This window comes from Simochromis diagramma, unplaced genomic scaffold (assembly GCF_900408965.1).
Source record: "Simochromis diagramma unplaced genomic scaffold, fSimDia1.1 OVJJ01000320.1, whole genome shotgun sequence".
Taxonomy (NCBI): Eukaryota; Metazoa; Chordata; class Actinopteri; order Cichliformes; family Cichlidae; genus Simochromis; species Simochromis diagramma.
The window spans coordinates 7,494,897-7,511,096 of record NW_024386773.1 but is presented as its reverse complement, the minus strand read 5'-3'; the positions used below and the strand labels follow the sequence as shown (position 1 = coordinate 7,511,096).

Sequence of the window (16,200 nt, the reverse complement as noted above, 5' to 3'; positions counted from 1 at the left end):
TTTGCAGCTTATGTCGTTTTTCTGGAGACGTTATTCAAGTTTCTCCCAAGATGTGTCTTATGTTTTTTATGATCGTGTTTAATATAAATCATTTATACATATTAGGCCTAAGATGCATCCAGGATATCAATTGCAAAGGCTGATTTTAGCCTCACAGTACAATCTTTTTGTTTCTTTTTTTTTTTGTGTGTATATACTGTGTATATACTTTAGCTACCCTGGTTTCTAAATTCTTATATCTAATATCTACAGTACTGTACAAAAGTCCTGAGCCACCCCAGAGTTTATTTTTATTTTGTAATAAACTCTGGGGCGACTCAGATTTGTGTTTAAAGTGGTCTTGAGCAGTCATTCTCCAGGTTTTCTGAGGGTCCTTCAAAGCTTTTCTTTAGACACTGGCTGATTTTTTACTCCTTTTCAGTCCAGTCTTCTTTTTTTTTAACCTAGCCATTTTTTGTCAACCTTTTTTTCTCATATATTATTATATAATTTATACATGAAAAAAAGAAACATAAATCAAGGGATGAAACACTGTTGTGTGTACACATATTAGGTTTATCAAAGAAAACATGCATGTTTAGGCACTTTGTTAGTAGCAGCGTGTCATAAAAACATTATTTGTTCTCATTTCTTTAGCTGAAGTTACAAAAGTTGTTAGTTTCACACGCACAAAGCAGTATTTTTGCACCAACAAGCTGAATCCCAGAACGCAATTAGCTAAAAAAAAAAAAAAGTTGCATATCTCAGCACTGTTTGCAATGCAATTTGAGAAAACTGGACAAGTAGAGGAGAAAAGAAGAAGTGGCAGGCTCACAAAAATATCTGGAGTAAATGAACAGTACCTCAAAGATAGGTCATTAAGAAATTGGAGGTGGGTGTCCAGCAATGGTTTGACACAAGACCTGAAAGGTGTATCTGTCCCTTCACTTGATGCATCTACTGTTCGCTGAAGCCTCATCAGAAATGGTCTCAGTAGTAGCTGTCAAGATGCCAACATGAAAAAAGGGTGAGGTATTTGAAATTGCACTAAAACCAGCATCCATGGAAGAGCTTTAGAATGTCCTTTAACGGTCTTGGAGAACTATTCCTGCAGACAACTTGAAGAAATTACATAAAATCTGCCTAAATTCAAACTGTGTTGAAGAATAAAGTTGCTCATACCAAATATTCACTTTCAAGCTCGTTAGAATTGTACAAACCATAATATACAACACTAAAAACCTTGTGTTATATACTCTATTTCTATGTATGTTTGCACATATCGATATATGACTACACAATTTTTCCTAGCAAATGATAAAGAAATGTGGAGTGGCTCAGTACACTTGTGGATTAGGATAAAATAACTACAGCCTTTAAGACTTAATCCAAGAAGATCGGCGGTTCAAAATCTAATCTAAGTCGAACTGTAAGAAGCTACACTGCGCAGTCATAGGCTGCACTGGTTTTAAAATCAAATGATTGTTGATTAAATGTCAATACAGAAAAGGAGCTTAATGACAAAATGTGTTTTCGAAATAACCGTCTTCTCCAGCGTACGCCAGGCAGACGTACGTAAACCGTGCCACTAGTGCGTGATCGCGTCATTTACACGTGCTTTGACGTACTATACGTCCCACTGTGGCGAGCAGGGAGTGTAGTAAGACGGTAAGACAGCAAAATAATTTGTCTCGCTGTCGTATCATTTTGTACTCCTTGTCGTCGTTAGACTTGTCACCGGAAAGCAATAGGTTTTCTAAATGGTTAAGCTAAATTCCTGGAAAAACGGTTCAATTAAGACCAAGTTAACGAGCAGATTAGCATGCTAACGTTAGCAGACAGTACACGGTACGGTTAGCTAGCAGAAATGAATTGAACTCCTTTCATACAGTCTCAGAGTAATTATCGCTGACAACCCGACAGTTTTTGATGGATAATAAGAGGCGGATTTCTTACATTTTCAAAAACTGGACTCTCTTTATGTTTTGGGGTTTGTTTTTTTTACCCTGCGTTTGTGTTGCTGTTGAGTGATGTGTTAACTGCCAGAACAAAGACACCAAAACAAAGCAATGTCGCTGTCAGGTGTTTTTACTCTGTTCATCAGCACTTCAGTTGTTATGCGTGGCCCGTTTAGTTGGCAGCATTATGATGTAACTACGAGCACAATGTAGGTTATCCAGTCATAGTCTTATCTGTAGCATTGCCCAACAAATATATTACGTTTTCAACTTAATATAGCTTACAGCTGCAGTATGACTCAAAACACGTCCCTTCCTCATTAGCCATTAAATTGGCGAACAACACGAGTGCAGGATTTCGATGTTAAAATCAGTTAAAGAGCCAACATTGGCACACTTGTAGTCCCATCGGGGAAATGGCTTCGAAGACACAGATTCAGATTGGGGAAAACTACTTATCCCACAGTGAGCATTTGAGTTTGGAATTTCCCACTCGTAATAAATGGACACTTTTGATAGTTTGAGGGTATATTTGCAGCAGCTGGACTTCACATGGCACCTACCTACTTTTTGTTTTTTTTGTTGGCAGTAAGCTTCACTACCTTGTAGTTTGTGTCAGTCACCCTGTTAGTGAGACACTCCAACAAACGATCCTGCTTTCTGAAGAGGACTGTTTATGTCCCCCAGTTAAATTTGTATGTTTAAAAATGCTAAATGGACTGGTTCTTATAACACTTTTCTACTCTATACAACATGCCTCATACACACAAGCACTTATTTCTGTCCCTAAGTGGTTTCTAACTAAATTAATACTCTGATGGATGAAGCTGAGAGGAACTTGGGGGTCAGTATCTTGCCCAAGAATACTTTAACATGCAGGCTGGACTAGCGAAGGATTCGAACCACCAACCTTGCAATTGGTGGATGACCTGCTCTACATCCTGAGCTTGCTCCCTGGTTACTCGGGCGAGAAGCAGGGTACACCCTGGACTAGGGCTGTTCGATATAACGATATATATATCGGATGACGATATAAAAAAGTCTATAGTTTCATTTTATGCTATCGTTTGTTTCATGGTGTCACAAAATAAACTGTTTACGGCAATATTTTTCATCGCTTTGATGGTCACTGTAGTGGCTATATTAATTTCTTAAAGTTCTCTTTCTCTTATATTTTATATAACCACACTACAGACGGACAAGCGCCTGTTTTTATGCGTTGTGGTTAGCAACAACGACGGTAACACCATCGCGTGTCCGTTTGTTTATGTTCCACATAAACCTTTCACAATCAAGATCCTGTTGAGACTTTTCAAAATAAACTGAATCACGTGAAAGAGCAGATTATTTACGGATGAGAAGTAAAAAAGAGCCGCCAGGTGCTAAAAAATAAACCTTAGACTCAAACGTTAGAACAGGCTTTCCTCCGCAGCACGCCGTGTAATAAATACTCACAAAGAAAACGGCAGCCATTACAACTTATGTCTAAAAATGTATAGTTTCATGCATCTGTTAAAACACTGGACTCCAGCTACATGACGCACAGCTGGAAACACTTCCCCCAAGTCGAGCTGCCCGAGATTCACAGAATTTACAGAAAATGTTACATTTTTGTGATTTATATTGTTATCGGGACGATAGAATTCTTATATCGGGATATGAGATTTTGGTCATATCGCACAGGCCTACCCTGGACAGGATGCCAGAATTCGCAGGTTTAACACCGTATGCAGCAGTCTAGCACTCCAACATGGTAGAAATGGTCTTCATCTGTAACATACATGTGGAATATATCTAACGCTCTCTACACAACCATTGTGGATTAACAAAGTTCTTACCTGGTACTTGCAGTGTCACTAATGTGATATCACGTTTTTTGCAGGCAGGATGTTGCGGCTTCGCTGTAAGACCAAAAATGGGAGCCACTTGATGCATGGCTTGACTCATCAGTCCTGTGTGCAGGAGCTGAAGCGCAAGGTGGAGGAGCTGACTGGTATCCCCTGTGATGTGCAGAAAATAATGGTCGGATACCCACCCTCCAGCCTTGATCTTCGGAACGGAGAGGCTCACCTCAAGGACTACCCTATCAAATCAGGTATGATGGCAGTCATCCAACATGTGCAGAAAACATGGACCAAATTAAAAACTTTTAATTACATGCTCTAGTGCAGAGGTGTCAAACTCATTTTACATCACGGCCCACTTTGATCGTAAGCAGGCCAGACCAGTGAAACTGCTCCTTTCTGTCAATGTAAAGAAGTTACATATTTAAAGGTTTTTCTTGTTGAAATTTCTTTGGAAGTGCGATTTCGGGTGAATGTGGGGATCCATGCTCTGCATTTCTTTTTGCAGAATCAGTTTACCTGCTGTTTTAGCTGTTCAGTGGTTGTTGAGTTGTTTGTTACTTTTCCTATGAATAGCCATAAGGGAGGTTTTTGATCAGTAGGAAAAGCTGTAAAATTTATGGAAATACAGTTAAAAGTCCAAAATGTATGCTTATGCTTGTTTGTGGTGAGCAGCAGATCAAACATATTAACAATTATAAATGGCTTCAAGTGCACATTCAGGCCTGTGAGGCTTTATATAGAGTTTATTTCATGTAATATTCATCACTGTACTGTAAATTTAGTCTTTTTCAAGGAAGCAATTTTTCCTAAAAGCCTTATTTTTATGCATTTGCTGCTACTAGGGAGAAAACACACAAGCTTTAAGCCCTGGACAAGTTTGAAACTTTTTGTCCTCCACAGTGGAAAATGACTGAAAATAAAAACGGGTATCACTTTAGGCTTCCCCGAATCTTATAAGTTCTGCACTCAGCTTTGAAGTCTCCAATATCATTGAAATGTACCTGTACGCTACACTTGCTGTCTTTGGAAGGTTTGCCCCCCTTCCTTATTTCACATAATGGTATGATCCCAGTCTGTCTTTGCATGTGATTGGCCGCATGGTGTGCACATCAAAATAGTCCCACCCCTGCCTGCATGGATTCTCAGCAGGGTTGAAGATTCAACTCCCACATACCAAGGGGACTTTTAATAATTGACATATGAAATTATCTCACGGGCCGGATATAATTGTATTGTATGGAGGCTGCACATTTGGCACCCCGGGTATATACAAGAATTTATATACCTGTGAGGACAGGTTAAAATTTAAGTATGATTTTAGAATAAGCAGTCTTTATAACGTCAACTTTTAATTGCTTATAATAAAAGGAATGTTTTGGGATGTGGTCAGAAATATTAGAAGCAGAACTTTTTGAGTTACTGAGTCTTTGATTTATTTGCATGCAATAGACATTTTAGGGACATCTGTGCAACATAATCAGGTACCATTCAGACAGATATACATAAGGCAATGTGTTTTCTTCTTCCTTTTCTAAACCAAAGTCTGACTGGGATGAAAAGTGTTGTCATTGGTGTGTCGTCCTCTACAGGAGACACACTCATCGTTGAGGAGGAAAAAAACAAGCCAAAGCCTCAGGATCGTCCCGCTGTAACGAAAGGACCTAACCTCGAAGGTTCACCTATGCTGGCACGCCGAGTGGTCCCAGCTGATAACTCCTGCCTCTTCACCAGTGTTTATTATGTGGTGGAAGGCGGCGTATACGACCCCGCCTGTGCCCCTGAAATGAGAGGTCTCATTGCCCAGATAGTCTCGAGTGACCCCACAGCTTACTCTGAAGCGGTGCTGGGGAAAACCAATGAGGAGTACTGCACCTGGATAAGACGTGATGACACTTGGGGAGGAGCCATCGAGGTATCCATCATGTCTAAGTTCTACCAGTGTGAGATCTGCGTAGTGGATACTCAGACAGTGCGAGTAGACAGATTTGGGGAGGATGCTGGCTACCACAAACGCGTGTTGCTGATCTATGATGGCATCCACTACGACCCGCTGCAGAAAGAGATCCCCGGATCCGACACCCCGCCCCAGACTATCTTCTCGACTACAGACGACGTAATCCTGGCCCAGGCCCTCGAGCTGGCAGACGAGGCTCGCCGCAAGCGCCAGTTCACAGACGTTAACCGCTTTGCCTTGCGCTGCATGGTGTGTCAGACAGGCTTGGTGGGACAAAAGGAAGCTCGTGAGCATGCCAAGGAGACAGGCCACGCTAATTTTGGTGAAGTGTGAAAGTCTTGCTGTCTTTTTCCTCTCTCACAAATACAACAACCACCAACCCCCATGCCCTGCGTCTGGCAACTCTGTGGGTCTGTCTGCTTTTGTGATCCTCTACCTCACATTATCTGGCAACATCTTTGGAGATTCTGCAGGTACTGTGTTCCGCCTCTTACCTGTTCAGTATTACTTTTTAACTACTGTCAGTTCTTACAGTCAGAAATGCTACTGCAATGCTCCAGTGTTAGAAACCATAATATTCAGATCTCTTTAAACTGGGTCAGGATGCAAAAAAATTCTTAGTTGTTTCGATCTGTTAAGAACACTCATGGACAAGTTCATAAACCAAACAGTTTAGGATGTGTTATCGATGCAGCAAATTGGCAGAACTTACCCTTGACGAAACAAAGATGTGCGAACAAAGAATTTTAAAACGGTCACTAAGAATTATTTGCACAGTTATGTGATCACATTCACTTTTGTCTTAAACACAGCACAGCAAGCTTGACTGTTATTTATCATGTTGGTTATGTAGCATGTTTTTATTACTTTGGGGGCAGATATAAGTAATTCTTCCACTAATTTCCTTAAATTTAAACATCTGAACTGTTCAATATAGGCGGCCTGAGTTAATGCTAAGCAGCATTCTTCTAAAGGATTACTTGATGAAAAATCAATCAGACACACTTCTAACCTCCTCAGTATCCATTGTTTTTGTTTGTTTGTTTGGTTTGTACAATAACTTTAGCATAATTATGGATCATTCATATTGTCAATATTTTCTGAGTTGCATGCTCTGAATCTGCACTGGGGTGACTCAAAATTTGGCCATTTGTTTAATCCAGAAGGATATGACGACTAAAAGAAGATCCAGGTATCAAAATGTAGGTAAAAAAAATTTGAGCTTTCATAGGCCACGGCTTGTTCTGATTGCGTAACAAACAGATAACTCATTGCAGACACCAATGCATCTCTCTGTTACTCTGCGTCCATCGTAGACATTAAATGCAATGATTTGTCCCTTGATTATTAAGCTCAAAGTTACACTGTTTTTTTTTTTTGGGGGGGGGGGATTTGAGCTCTGGTCAACAAGATCAATGGTGGTATGAATTTTGAATACAGTATCATACTGCAAGTGCAAAATTGGCCTTTATTTTGTTTGGGGGGGTTGCAACATTGATTGTGAGTGGGCTTGACTAAATAAGGCAAAAAAAAGTTATGGTGCTGTAAACAAAACGCGTTACAAAATCTGTAGCTCATTTTTCTATATTTGTGCCGCAGGTTTTGATGAGTGTTTTTCTTGTCTTTGTTTTTTTGTAGTGCACAAGTTTGAAATGCTGTAAGAACTGTTTTTTGTTGTTTAAATTAGACTGCATACTTTGAAAAACCATTCAAGCATTATATTTGTAACAAATCAAGGTAAGGCATACAGTATTTTAAGATCTTTTTTCTTTTTAAAGGCTGCTCATAATGTCCTTTGCTAATCAACATCAAATATTTCCATCTTACATTTATAGCTCTGGGTGGATGTATTACAAGTAAAGGTACATTTAGTTTACTGTGTTTTGTATGTTTTATAAAAACTACCACTCCTGTTTCACTGTATGAATTATTTTCTTCCCCCACAACAGGAGTATGTTCTCACATTTTAAGCTAATCATCCATTATCTCTTTGCTAATTTCTTTGACATACACTGGCTATAAGGATGAAGAAAGCACTTGTATTTAACTTAAAGTCAAAGATTTGAGATTGATAACTGTGGTTAGTTCTCATTGTGGCAAAACATGGTGTTTGACGGGTCTTTGATTGCAGAATTGTTGCCAAAAGCTTCACAGTGGAGCCTTGACTGGACTTTGACTTTGGTTCAGATTCGGATGGTGACGGTAATCAATTAAAGAAAGCAAAAAAAACAAAACAACTTTTTTGTATGATTTTTTTTTTTTCCCCCCTTATCCCACCTCATCATCTACCTTAGGTATTTTAAACGCTGGCAAAAACTGAATAATCAACTTGATAAAACCATGAAATGGCTTTGTTGCATTTTGTATTTGCCATGTTCTCATGATTAACAATAACAGTGAATGTTGCACACAAAGCACTACAGAATAAACTGGATTTACTTGATTGTTTTGTTTTGTTTTTTCAGTGTTGTCAATTAAAAAATATAGCAAATAGGATGTGTAAAAGTTGTTTTGTGTTAACTATACTGGGTTTACTCATGGCTAAATGAGTTAAAATTCTGCAGTGCTTGAAGAACAACAAGGTAAAACAAACTAACAAAGAGTTAAATAGTTTTCAGTTTCCCTTGTGAGAAAGGTCAAGCTGAGATGATACTTTGTTGCTGCCATGCTTTAATGGGTTTTAAATAAATCTTTAAGCTATTTTCCTTTAAATGGTTTGATGCAGGGGGACAAAGAAGCAGTGTGAAATTTAAAGGTTAGAATCTTTTTGTACATAAATACAAATGGGAAGTAACATAGATAATGCTAATTAATAATTATTGTGATATTACTGTGACAACTCTATTATCTTATGACTTTATCTAGTGCATTGCTACTAAAAATAAATCCCAACTGGCAAATTTACCCTAGTCCTGTGCCATCATTGTCGGATTACACTACCCGCATGTTATTTTAAGGACCATCTACCCTTTCATAATAGGATTTAGGATTAATTTACTTACTGTTTGACCAACAGTAGCAGCTACCACTGCTACAAAACACAAAGCTCACACACAGCCTAGGAATTAGTTTTTGTGTTTTTCTTTTAAATAATGTGATATTTTAATGTTTCATAAAACACTACAAACCTTTTTAACTCTACAAATATTTCATATACAACACCCCATTTACAGCTTTACAGTTTCTTATTTTGGTTTATGTGAGTTTCAAGACTTGCATAAAGGATTCATGCCCGTTTCAGGAATCAGAAATGTACTGGTTCAGTGTAGCACTCCCCCCCCCCCCTGAAACAACAGCTACCAAAAAAAGAAGGGAAAAAAATCACTCCACTTACGGAAGTTAACACCAGCTGAAATCCTACCTTCAGCTTGCAGTGAGATTTTGGCTGTGTCCCACATCTGAGCTTTGTTAGCAAATAAGGTAACTAATGTGCGTTAGCACTTGCATAAATAGACTTTTTTTATTTGTTAAACTAATTGGCAACAGTTTTTGATTACACTTAAATTGTTCACTCCCCAGTTCCTACATGCTCAATTTGCAACTTTTTCTTAATTAGGAAGTGATGCGTATTTGGTTTGGCAGATTTTAACCTGGTTGTGTCTCTTCCAGGATCGAACCATGGGTGTTAAACCACGACACTATAGGAAGCCCCTTTAGGATGCCTTTAAGGTGGTATAGCCTCTGAGCTAAACGCTGTGGCGACCCTTTGTAAAGCTTGAAGGTGGTGTACTGCTGCATGAACAAGTAATGATTAACTGCATCACTTAATTACTTAAAATCACGTAGTACCACCACACCGACACACACACACACCCAGATCACTCGTGCAGTATCAGTGAAATGTAACTTTCTAGCTATGCGTCGTCTGTGCTGTTTGAATCAGCACTGTAGTAAACAGCACCTGTTCTCTTTTCCAATAAATACATTAATAATAATTAATGAATAATAATTAATGAGAAGAACGACAATAGTAATAACAATAATAAAGTTAACTGAAAAAATATGTGAAGCGCTATCTTTTTAGTCAACACTTTTTAGAGGATATTTCCTTAATGCTCACCCAAAGCCTGACGCCCAAAAAATAAAAACATAAAGAATACTTTAATACATATATACATGGAGGAAGAGCATTAAATGTTTGAATTACTTCCAGTAACGAGCCGTCCTGGCAGCATACGTCTGACAGACAGAGACAGCAATGGTTTACATTTGTTTGTTTAAAAAAAAATGAAAACGAGGACTTGCGGGGCTTAAGGAGGATGTGGCTTCTGATTGGCTAGAAGCTTAAGGGACAAAGTCCCTCTTCCAGGTGTCTCTGAGTTGCGCGCTCACCTTGACTTCAGTTGCACGCGGAGCAGGATATGAGAGACGACCGTGCACGGACAGGTACGCCTATATTTACTTAAAAACTAAAGCTCTGTTGTAAATAGGGTAAGGACCAGTTAGCATATTTTTCATTTATTGGATGCTATTTAAATAATTTACTGCTCGTGGCAGTTATTTTATGTTTTGTTTTGTTTGTCAAGTGTTAGACTTAAACTTAACCGGTATTTAAACACTTTTCGGTGAAGGGGTTTTATGGCGGTTTGGGGCTAATAATGTTAGTTACAAAAGATAGGCTTGGATTCAGTAATTAATGTGAAGGAAGTGGGTTGAAGCCTGGGTATAGTGGAGAAAATGATAATAACCCCTATTACACAACATCCTGCACAGAATTCATGGAAGGTAATAAAAACTTAGCCAGATGCTCTTTTACAGCCACAATGAAAACAACGCTGTCATTGCACCACATTTTCCAAAGAATCTGACACAGCAGTTTATTGCTTTGACTTGTGCATCATAGTCTTGTGATAGCTAAACTCGCCCAGTTTTTGTTTTTGCCTACTGTTGATAGGATAGGTGTAACTCACTTAAAGAGATAACACTTTGTTAAATGTTCTTCGGGTTCATATCTATCTACAGTATGATTTGTTTTGTTTTTTTCAGAGTAAGGGTTATAGCAGAGTGACTGGGACCTAATAAGCAGATAAAAACGACAAATATGAAAACGTTTTTCAAGCTGGTCAAAAATCACAATAAACGTTAACACTGAGCTTACATTGTTCAGATTCATATCCTGACCTGGGACTTTGCGTACTGATCTGGCCATAGGGATTTTTACAATTTTAAAGGGATGGCATGGCATGGCCAACCACGAACAGTGGACAGGAGTGCTTTTGTGCCTCCACTGCCCTATTTGGCAGACCTTGCATCTCAGGTGTTGACACTTATCCAAAAGTGAATTTCTTTTCACCAGGTCCAGACAGGACTTCCTTTATTCTCAAATTGCAGCTACGCTACAATACCCATATAAACGAAACATTGAACAAAATTTCCAAATACAAAGCTGAAACTGCTTTTTTAAAACAGGTGTCATATAGCCTTCAGGAGACTGATTGCTTCTGCCTTCCACTCCCTCTGAAATTGATCCGGTAAAGAGAGATTAGGAGTGGCATGCAGGTTGTAATCCAAGTCACATGTAGTAAGAGGACTAGTTAGATATCTGCTAGAAGCTCACCGAGCTTTGATAGCCTGCATTTGTCAATTTCAGTGTTTACAATAAAGCTGCGCCCTTGCTGTTCTTTAGCTGCATGATCAGGTATGAAGTCCACAGTTATGCAGGTCATATTTGGATATTATAAAGTTTATATACATTTCCTGTGCGCAATGTTATCTATCAGTTTTGACTCAAATACCTAACATCACACAACTCAACCATAGTGTACACACAGGATTACAGTTATACTGTTATAAGACCAATATCATTCAAATAACCACAGACTAATTTTCATCTCTGATTGATGAAGCTGTACGCTTCGCTTATTTTTATAGTTGACTGTTTTAAAAGGTAGTTAGCAATAGTGATCTGGATATGAACACAGTCCTTTGGTGCTGATTGCCATTTATAGATAAAACTGTCTTTCATATCTGGAAGATGTGCCGCTTAGTTGATGTCACGCTGCACAGATGTTTAATTATTTTTTATCAACATACCAGAGAATAAATTCCTTTACATTTAGCAGACAATGTGAGCACATAGAAATAACATGAAACGTGGTCAGACCCAATGGTCAATGCTGTGCTATTTGCGTATAAAATGGCTTGACTTATATTTCCTGATTTTATTTGTTTTGCAGGAAAAGTTTTAGCTGTGCCTATGATTGTCATTAGCATTGATGTATTATTATCACAGCGTCGAATATGACCTATTTTGCTTTCTATTCAACAATTTGGTTGATTTTTTATGAATTATAAAACAAAAGATATCGAAAAACATCCTTACTCATTTGTCAAATGATACCTTTAAACGCTGTTAAGAAATTCCTACAAAAGGTTAAAACTAGGTAACACAAATGCATCTATGGGGTAAAACCTTGTAAGGGAGATACTTATGAAGGACAGTGTTTTCTATGGTGCTGTTGAAAATGGTCTACAGGGCCATAAAGAATTAATAGCAGGGGAAAATGTGGAGAATAATTAATATATCCCTTTTTTTAAAAAAAATAAATAAATCTTTTACTTTGCTAAGAACCGTTTCAATAGTAATTTTACTCTGTATTTCAGATTGAAACAACAGGGTGTGACACTAACTGTGGATAAGTAGGGCACTAAGATGCCCATAAGTGATACCTGGCCAGGTGACACCGGAATGGAGACAATGAATGGCATGGAGAGTGCTGGCAGCTGTGACAGTGTGGTCAGTGTTAATTCTGGCTTCGTAAGTAACCAAGTTTACCCTCTTCAATCTAAGAATATGTACACTAGTAATAGCACAAAACATATACGAAACAACTTGAAGTAGTGAGGCAAAACGATACTTGTAACAGAGCTGTAACATAAAAGCTAAAAGTTTATTTCTTTTCTTAGAGAGGATTTCTATCTCTCATTGTGGATTTCTTTTCTAAATGAAAGCCCTGTTTTAATGCGTTTCAGAGTGATGATAGTCTGGAGCACTTGTCTGCTGAGGAGAGGGCCTGTCTCATGTTTTTGGAGGAGACTATTGAGTCTTTGGATACTGAGGAGGACAGCGGAGTCTCCAATGACGAGCCTGAACAACTGCCCAGCTCCTGCAACCTTGCTACTAAAGTGGCTAATCTGTCAGCTTCCATGAGCAAAAGCAACCTTGATGGTGAGTTAATCTCTGGGAACAGATGCAGAATTAGTGACACATTATTTAGTGAAATGCTCTAGGTAGGTGTACAGAATTTCTAGTGATAAATGTGTACTTGTTTGACTTCCAGATTCACAGACATCAACCAATCACCAGAAACCAATCAACAAAAATTTTGATGCCAGGCCCATGCACAGCTACCTGGTTCCCACCCCTCTTCTTGTTGCAAGCAGTACTACCTGTTCTGTACTCGGTACTAAACCAGGCACTCCTGCAGTCAAAACCGCCTCCTCTAAGCCTCAGTTTACATCTAAAAACAACAAACCAGGATACAAAGACAACCAGAAAGCAGTTGTTCACCCAACATCTTCAGAGGCTAATGTTATACCTCCTTCCACAAAACCCTCAGTGAGGACAGCTGAGGGTCCTTTACCTAGAGGACCTCTCTCCTACGACGCACTTGTACATTTGCGGAGGAGTGCCTCCACAAAGAAGACCCCTTTATGCCCAACAGTTGATCATACTATAGACTCAGAAAAATGCCATTCTGCCCCGGTGGAAGGCCCAACACTTGGAAATCTCCAAAGATCAGAAAAATCCCAGTCAGAGGTTTCCAAGTATAAGAAAGGTCCTCCAGTTGTTCCCCCAAAACCCAAAAAGTTTCCCACCAACATATCTGCAAAAACTCAAAATGAAGAATCTATAATATCAGATTCTTCATACAGTGTCAAGAATGTAGCTGATCCCCAGGTGGTGAGAGTAGAAGCTTTGCAGAAGCTGGGCCTCCTGAAAGGCCAAGAGGCAGAAAATGATAAAGTAACCCCACTGCCTACACCCAAACCTAACTCCTCCTTGGGTGTAACAGCTGACAAGTTTACAAGAGGTCCAGCTAATAGTAATCCATCAAGGAGCCAATCATTTTGTAATGCTCAAGTGCCAAAAGAGTCCAATAACAGGCCTCTGCAGACCAGTGCCAATTTGCGTCAGTACACCAAACATGACCAGCGGCCTGGGTCTGCATCACATCCTGCTCAATCCAAGGGGAAGAGGACAGCTAATCTGGAGCAGTCTGCCACCCTGGACAACTGTAGAAGTAGTGGAAACACCTCTGAACCGCAAAGCATCAAATCAGCCAAACCAGTGACAACCACCAGGACCACCACAACAGCTCCCCCAGTACCCCAGAAAACCTCAAACTCAGTAGGCTACACCGTGATGGTGGTGCCTGGGATGGGAGGTGATCGAAAAGAGGCTCTCAAAAAGCTTGGACTGCTAAAAGACTGAAAGAGCAGATGCCTGCTGGCATAAATGCAATGCTCAGAAAGAAGCACAAGCACACGATCAGCTTAAAGAGAGTTAAAGCGTTAAGTGGAAATCTGGCACACGGCACTTTGTCAAATAAAAGCAGGAGAGGAAGCGTTTAAAGGGCCATACACTTATGTTCTGCACTTAAAATATACAACACATAGTCATCTAAAGACATTTTTTTATTAAAAATACAATTAAAAATGCACTCAGAAGTAACAGAAACTGCACCTTAAATTTTCTAAATCCAGAGCATCAGTGTATGAAAATAGTATCTTAATGTATTGCAAACCTAACAAAATTCTGTTATATAAAATTTAAACCCTATTGGCTATTGGCACTGGTACTAAATCAAAGACACGGATAAGGGTGTGCCAGAACTGATATCTTACTCATTGTTTTATAAATCACAAATGTGCCTGCATGTTGATTTTTCTTAGAGCAAATCCTCAAAGCACCAGATCAGTTCATGCAGTCTTTTAATATTCTGGCTTTTTTTTTTTCAAGTTTTGGGGGATAATTTTCAATACTTATGTCCAACACAAGAACTCATGCACCAGTCGTTCTTCAGTTTCTTTCTACTACTGTTTTTTTTTTTACAGTGTACAGTAGATTAAAGAGTGTTACACAGCCTTCATTGTGTAACACTGAAAATATGAAACGAAAAACAACCATTTAATTATTTGTGTCTATTCCACCATTGATATAAATGTCACTGAAAATAAAGTTTTTATCTAATATACTGCATTTTAAGCCATCTTTTTTTTCCTTATTGGAAGTTGGGCCGTGATAGCAGCACCCCAGACTACATTGCAGATCGAGGTCACAGAGTGCTAGGGCAGGTTGCGTGCAAACATCACCAATGAGCTTCAAACCTCCTCCATGAGTTATGCACTATAAGTTATAGTGGCCCTGTACTTTTGTCCATATAGTGTATATAATTTCTCCAGTGAGCTCTGTGTCTTCCACAGGGTTTCTTCCCAGTTGGATATGTCCAGAAAACCTCCAAAACAAGGGGTCCAGGAGGCATCTTAATGTCTGAATGATCTCAACTGGCTCACCTCACTCCCTCAACCTGTATCTAAGGCTGAGCGTAACTAACCTTCATGGGAAAAGTCATTTTGGCCACTTGCATTCATTTCCTAATTCTTTCTCCTCTTTAAATAATAAAATCTTAATATTTGCAGATAAACATTCCAGATTACACCAGTCCATTTGGCTCTGTTCAAAAAGCAAAAACAACCAACACTATACATGAGGTTGGTTTGGAGTGTTAACCCTACTGTTACTCTTCATTCACATCAGTGATGGCAGAGTCTTGCCCAAGGACATTTCAGCACATGGGAATCCAAGCTGTGGTTGTCTATATTCAGCCTGAATGTCTTGATTAATAAGCGAACCCACAGATCCCCGAGGCAAAGCTTTATGACTGTATCCCTGCAGTCTTTACCTCTCTCCTGTTACAGAAAGGCTATCAGCCATACTGCTCATCTTACACACCACTCAGATGATGGAAAAGCCTGCTCAGCCGTTCGTCCATAATCCTATTATCTCTAGCTCCACCTCTGTGCAAACTTAGTAGCCCAGCACTTCCCTGTCTCTATTTTCTTGTAACACTCACATGTCACACTTCTAATTTCTCCTGATGGATTATTTGAACGGCATGATATCTGTTATGCAACGGTCCTGAAGAGCCCAGATTAGCTCGTGGTTAATTATTGCAGAAGGATATTAGAGTTGTGTTATCGCTCAGTAAAACAGCAGGTCTGCCAAAAGGTATCCGTGTCTATGTCTATTGTGTCGCCACAATAAATGATGTCAGACTCTGAAACGGACACAGTTGTCTGCAAGTCGAGCAACATTAAGCAACAGACAAAGAAATCAAGCCAGTGTCAAAATGAGAAATAAGATAGTCACAGCTGCAGGAAGGATCGAGTTAAACAGCATTTTTTTCTGCATGTCCTGCAACCTTAAGAGGACTGACATCATAAGAATGACATCATAATA

The 16,200-nt window shown here is 39.2% G+C and overlaps 2 protein-coding genes across 4 annotated transcripts; both read left to right on the top strand.

The window, feature by feature from the left end:
* The first annotated feature begins 1,527 nt into the window (after positions 1-1,527).
* yod1 (YOD1 deubiquitinase) lies at positions 1,528-8,181 on the top strand. The gene is made up of 3 exons (XM_040005932.1): positions 1,528-1,647; positions 3,820-4,032; positions 5,374-8,181. The coding sequence occupies exons 2-3, from the start codon at positions 3,825-3,827 to the stop codon at positions 6,069-6,071; spliced, it is 906 nt and encodes a 301-aa protein (XP_039861866.1). The 5' UTR covers positions 1,528-1,647; positions 3,820-3,824; the 3' UTR covers positions 6,072-8,181.
* A 582-nt stretch (positions 8,182-8,763) lies between these two features.
* zgc:158258 (uncharacterized protein LOC791186 homolog) lies at positions 8,764-15,990 on the top strand. Of its 3 annotated transcripts, none has more exons than XM_040005900.1 (4): positions 8,764-10,124; positions 12,342-12,474; positions 12,711-12,906; positions 13,019-15,990. In XM_040005900.1, exons 2-4 carry the CDS (start codon positions 12,391-12,393, stop codon positions 14,170-14,172), a joined length of 1,434 nt encoding a protein of 477 aa, XP_039861834.1. In that variant the 5' UTR covers positions 8,764-10,124; positions 12,342-12,390; the 3' UTR covers positions 14,173-15,990. The 3 variants fall into 3 exon arrangements, with proteins under 3 accessions (XP_039861834.1, XP_039861827.1, XP_039861831.1); XM_040005893.1 differs by having other exon boundaries at positions 12,342-12,495; positions 13,019-15,989; XM_040005897.1 differs by having other exon boundaries at positions 8,764-12,495; positions 13,019-15,989.
* Positions 15,991-16,200: the final 210 nt, after the last annotated feature.

Excerpts from the sequence above, each read along its gene's own strand:
- zgc:158258 (XM_040005893.1), top strand. The coding sequence starts at position 12,391 with ATGCCCATAAGTGATACCTGGCCAGGTGACACCGGAATGGAGACAATG. Across the intron at positions 12,496-12,710 it reads TCAGTGTTAATTCTGGCTTC|AGTGATGATAGTCTGGAGCA; the intron begins GTAAGTAACCAA and ends AATGCGTTTCAG. Across the intron at positions 12,907-13,018 it reads GAGCAAAAGCAACCTTGATG|ATTCACAGACATCAACCAAT; the intron begins GTGAGTTAATCT and ends TTTGACTTCCAG.
- yod1 (XM_040005932.1), top strand. The coding sequence starts at position 3,825 with ATGTTGCGGCTTCGCTGTAAGACCAAAAATGGGAGCCACTTGATGCAT. Across the intron at positions 4,033-5,373 it reads GGACTACCCTATCAAATCAG|GAGACACACTCATCGTTGAG; the intron begins GTATGATGGCAG and ends CGTCCTCTACAG.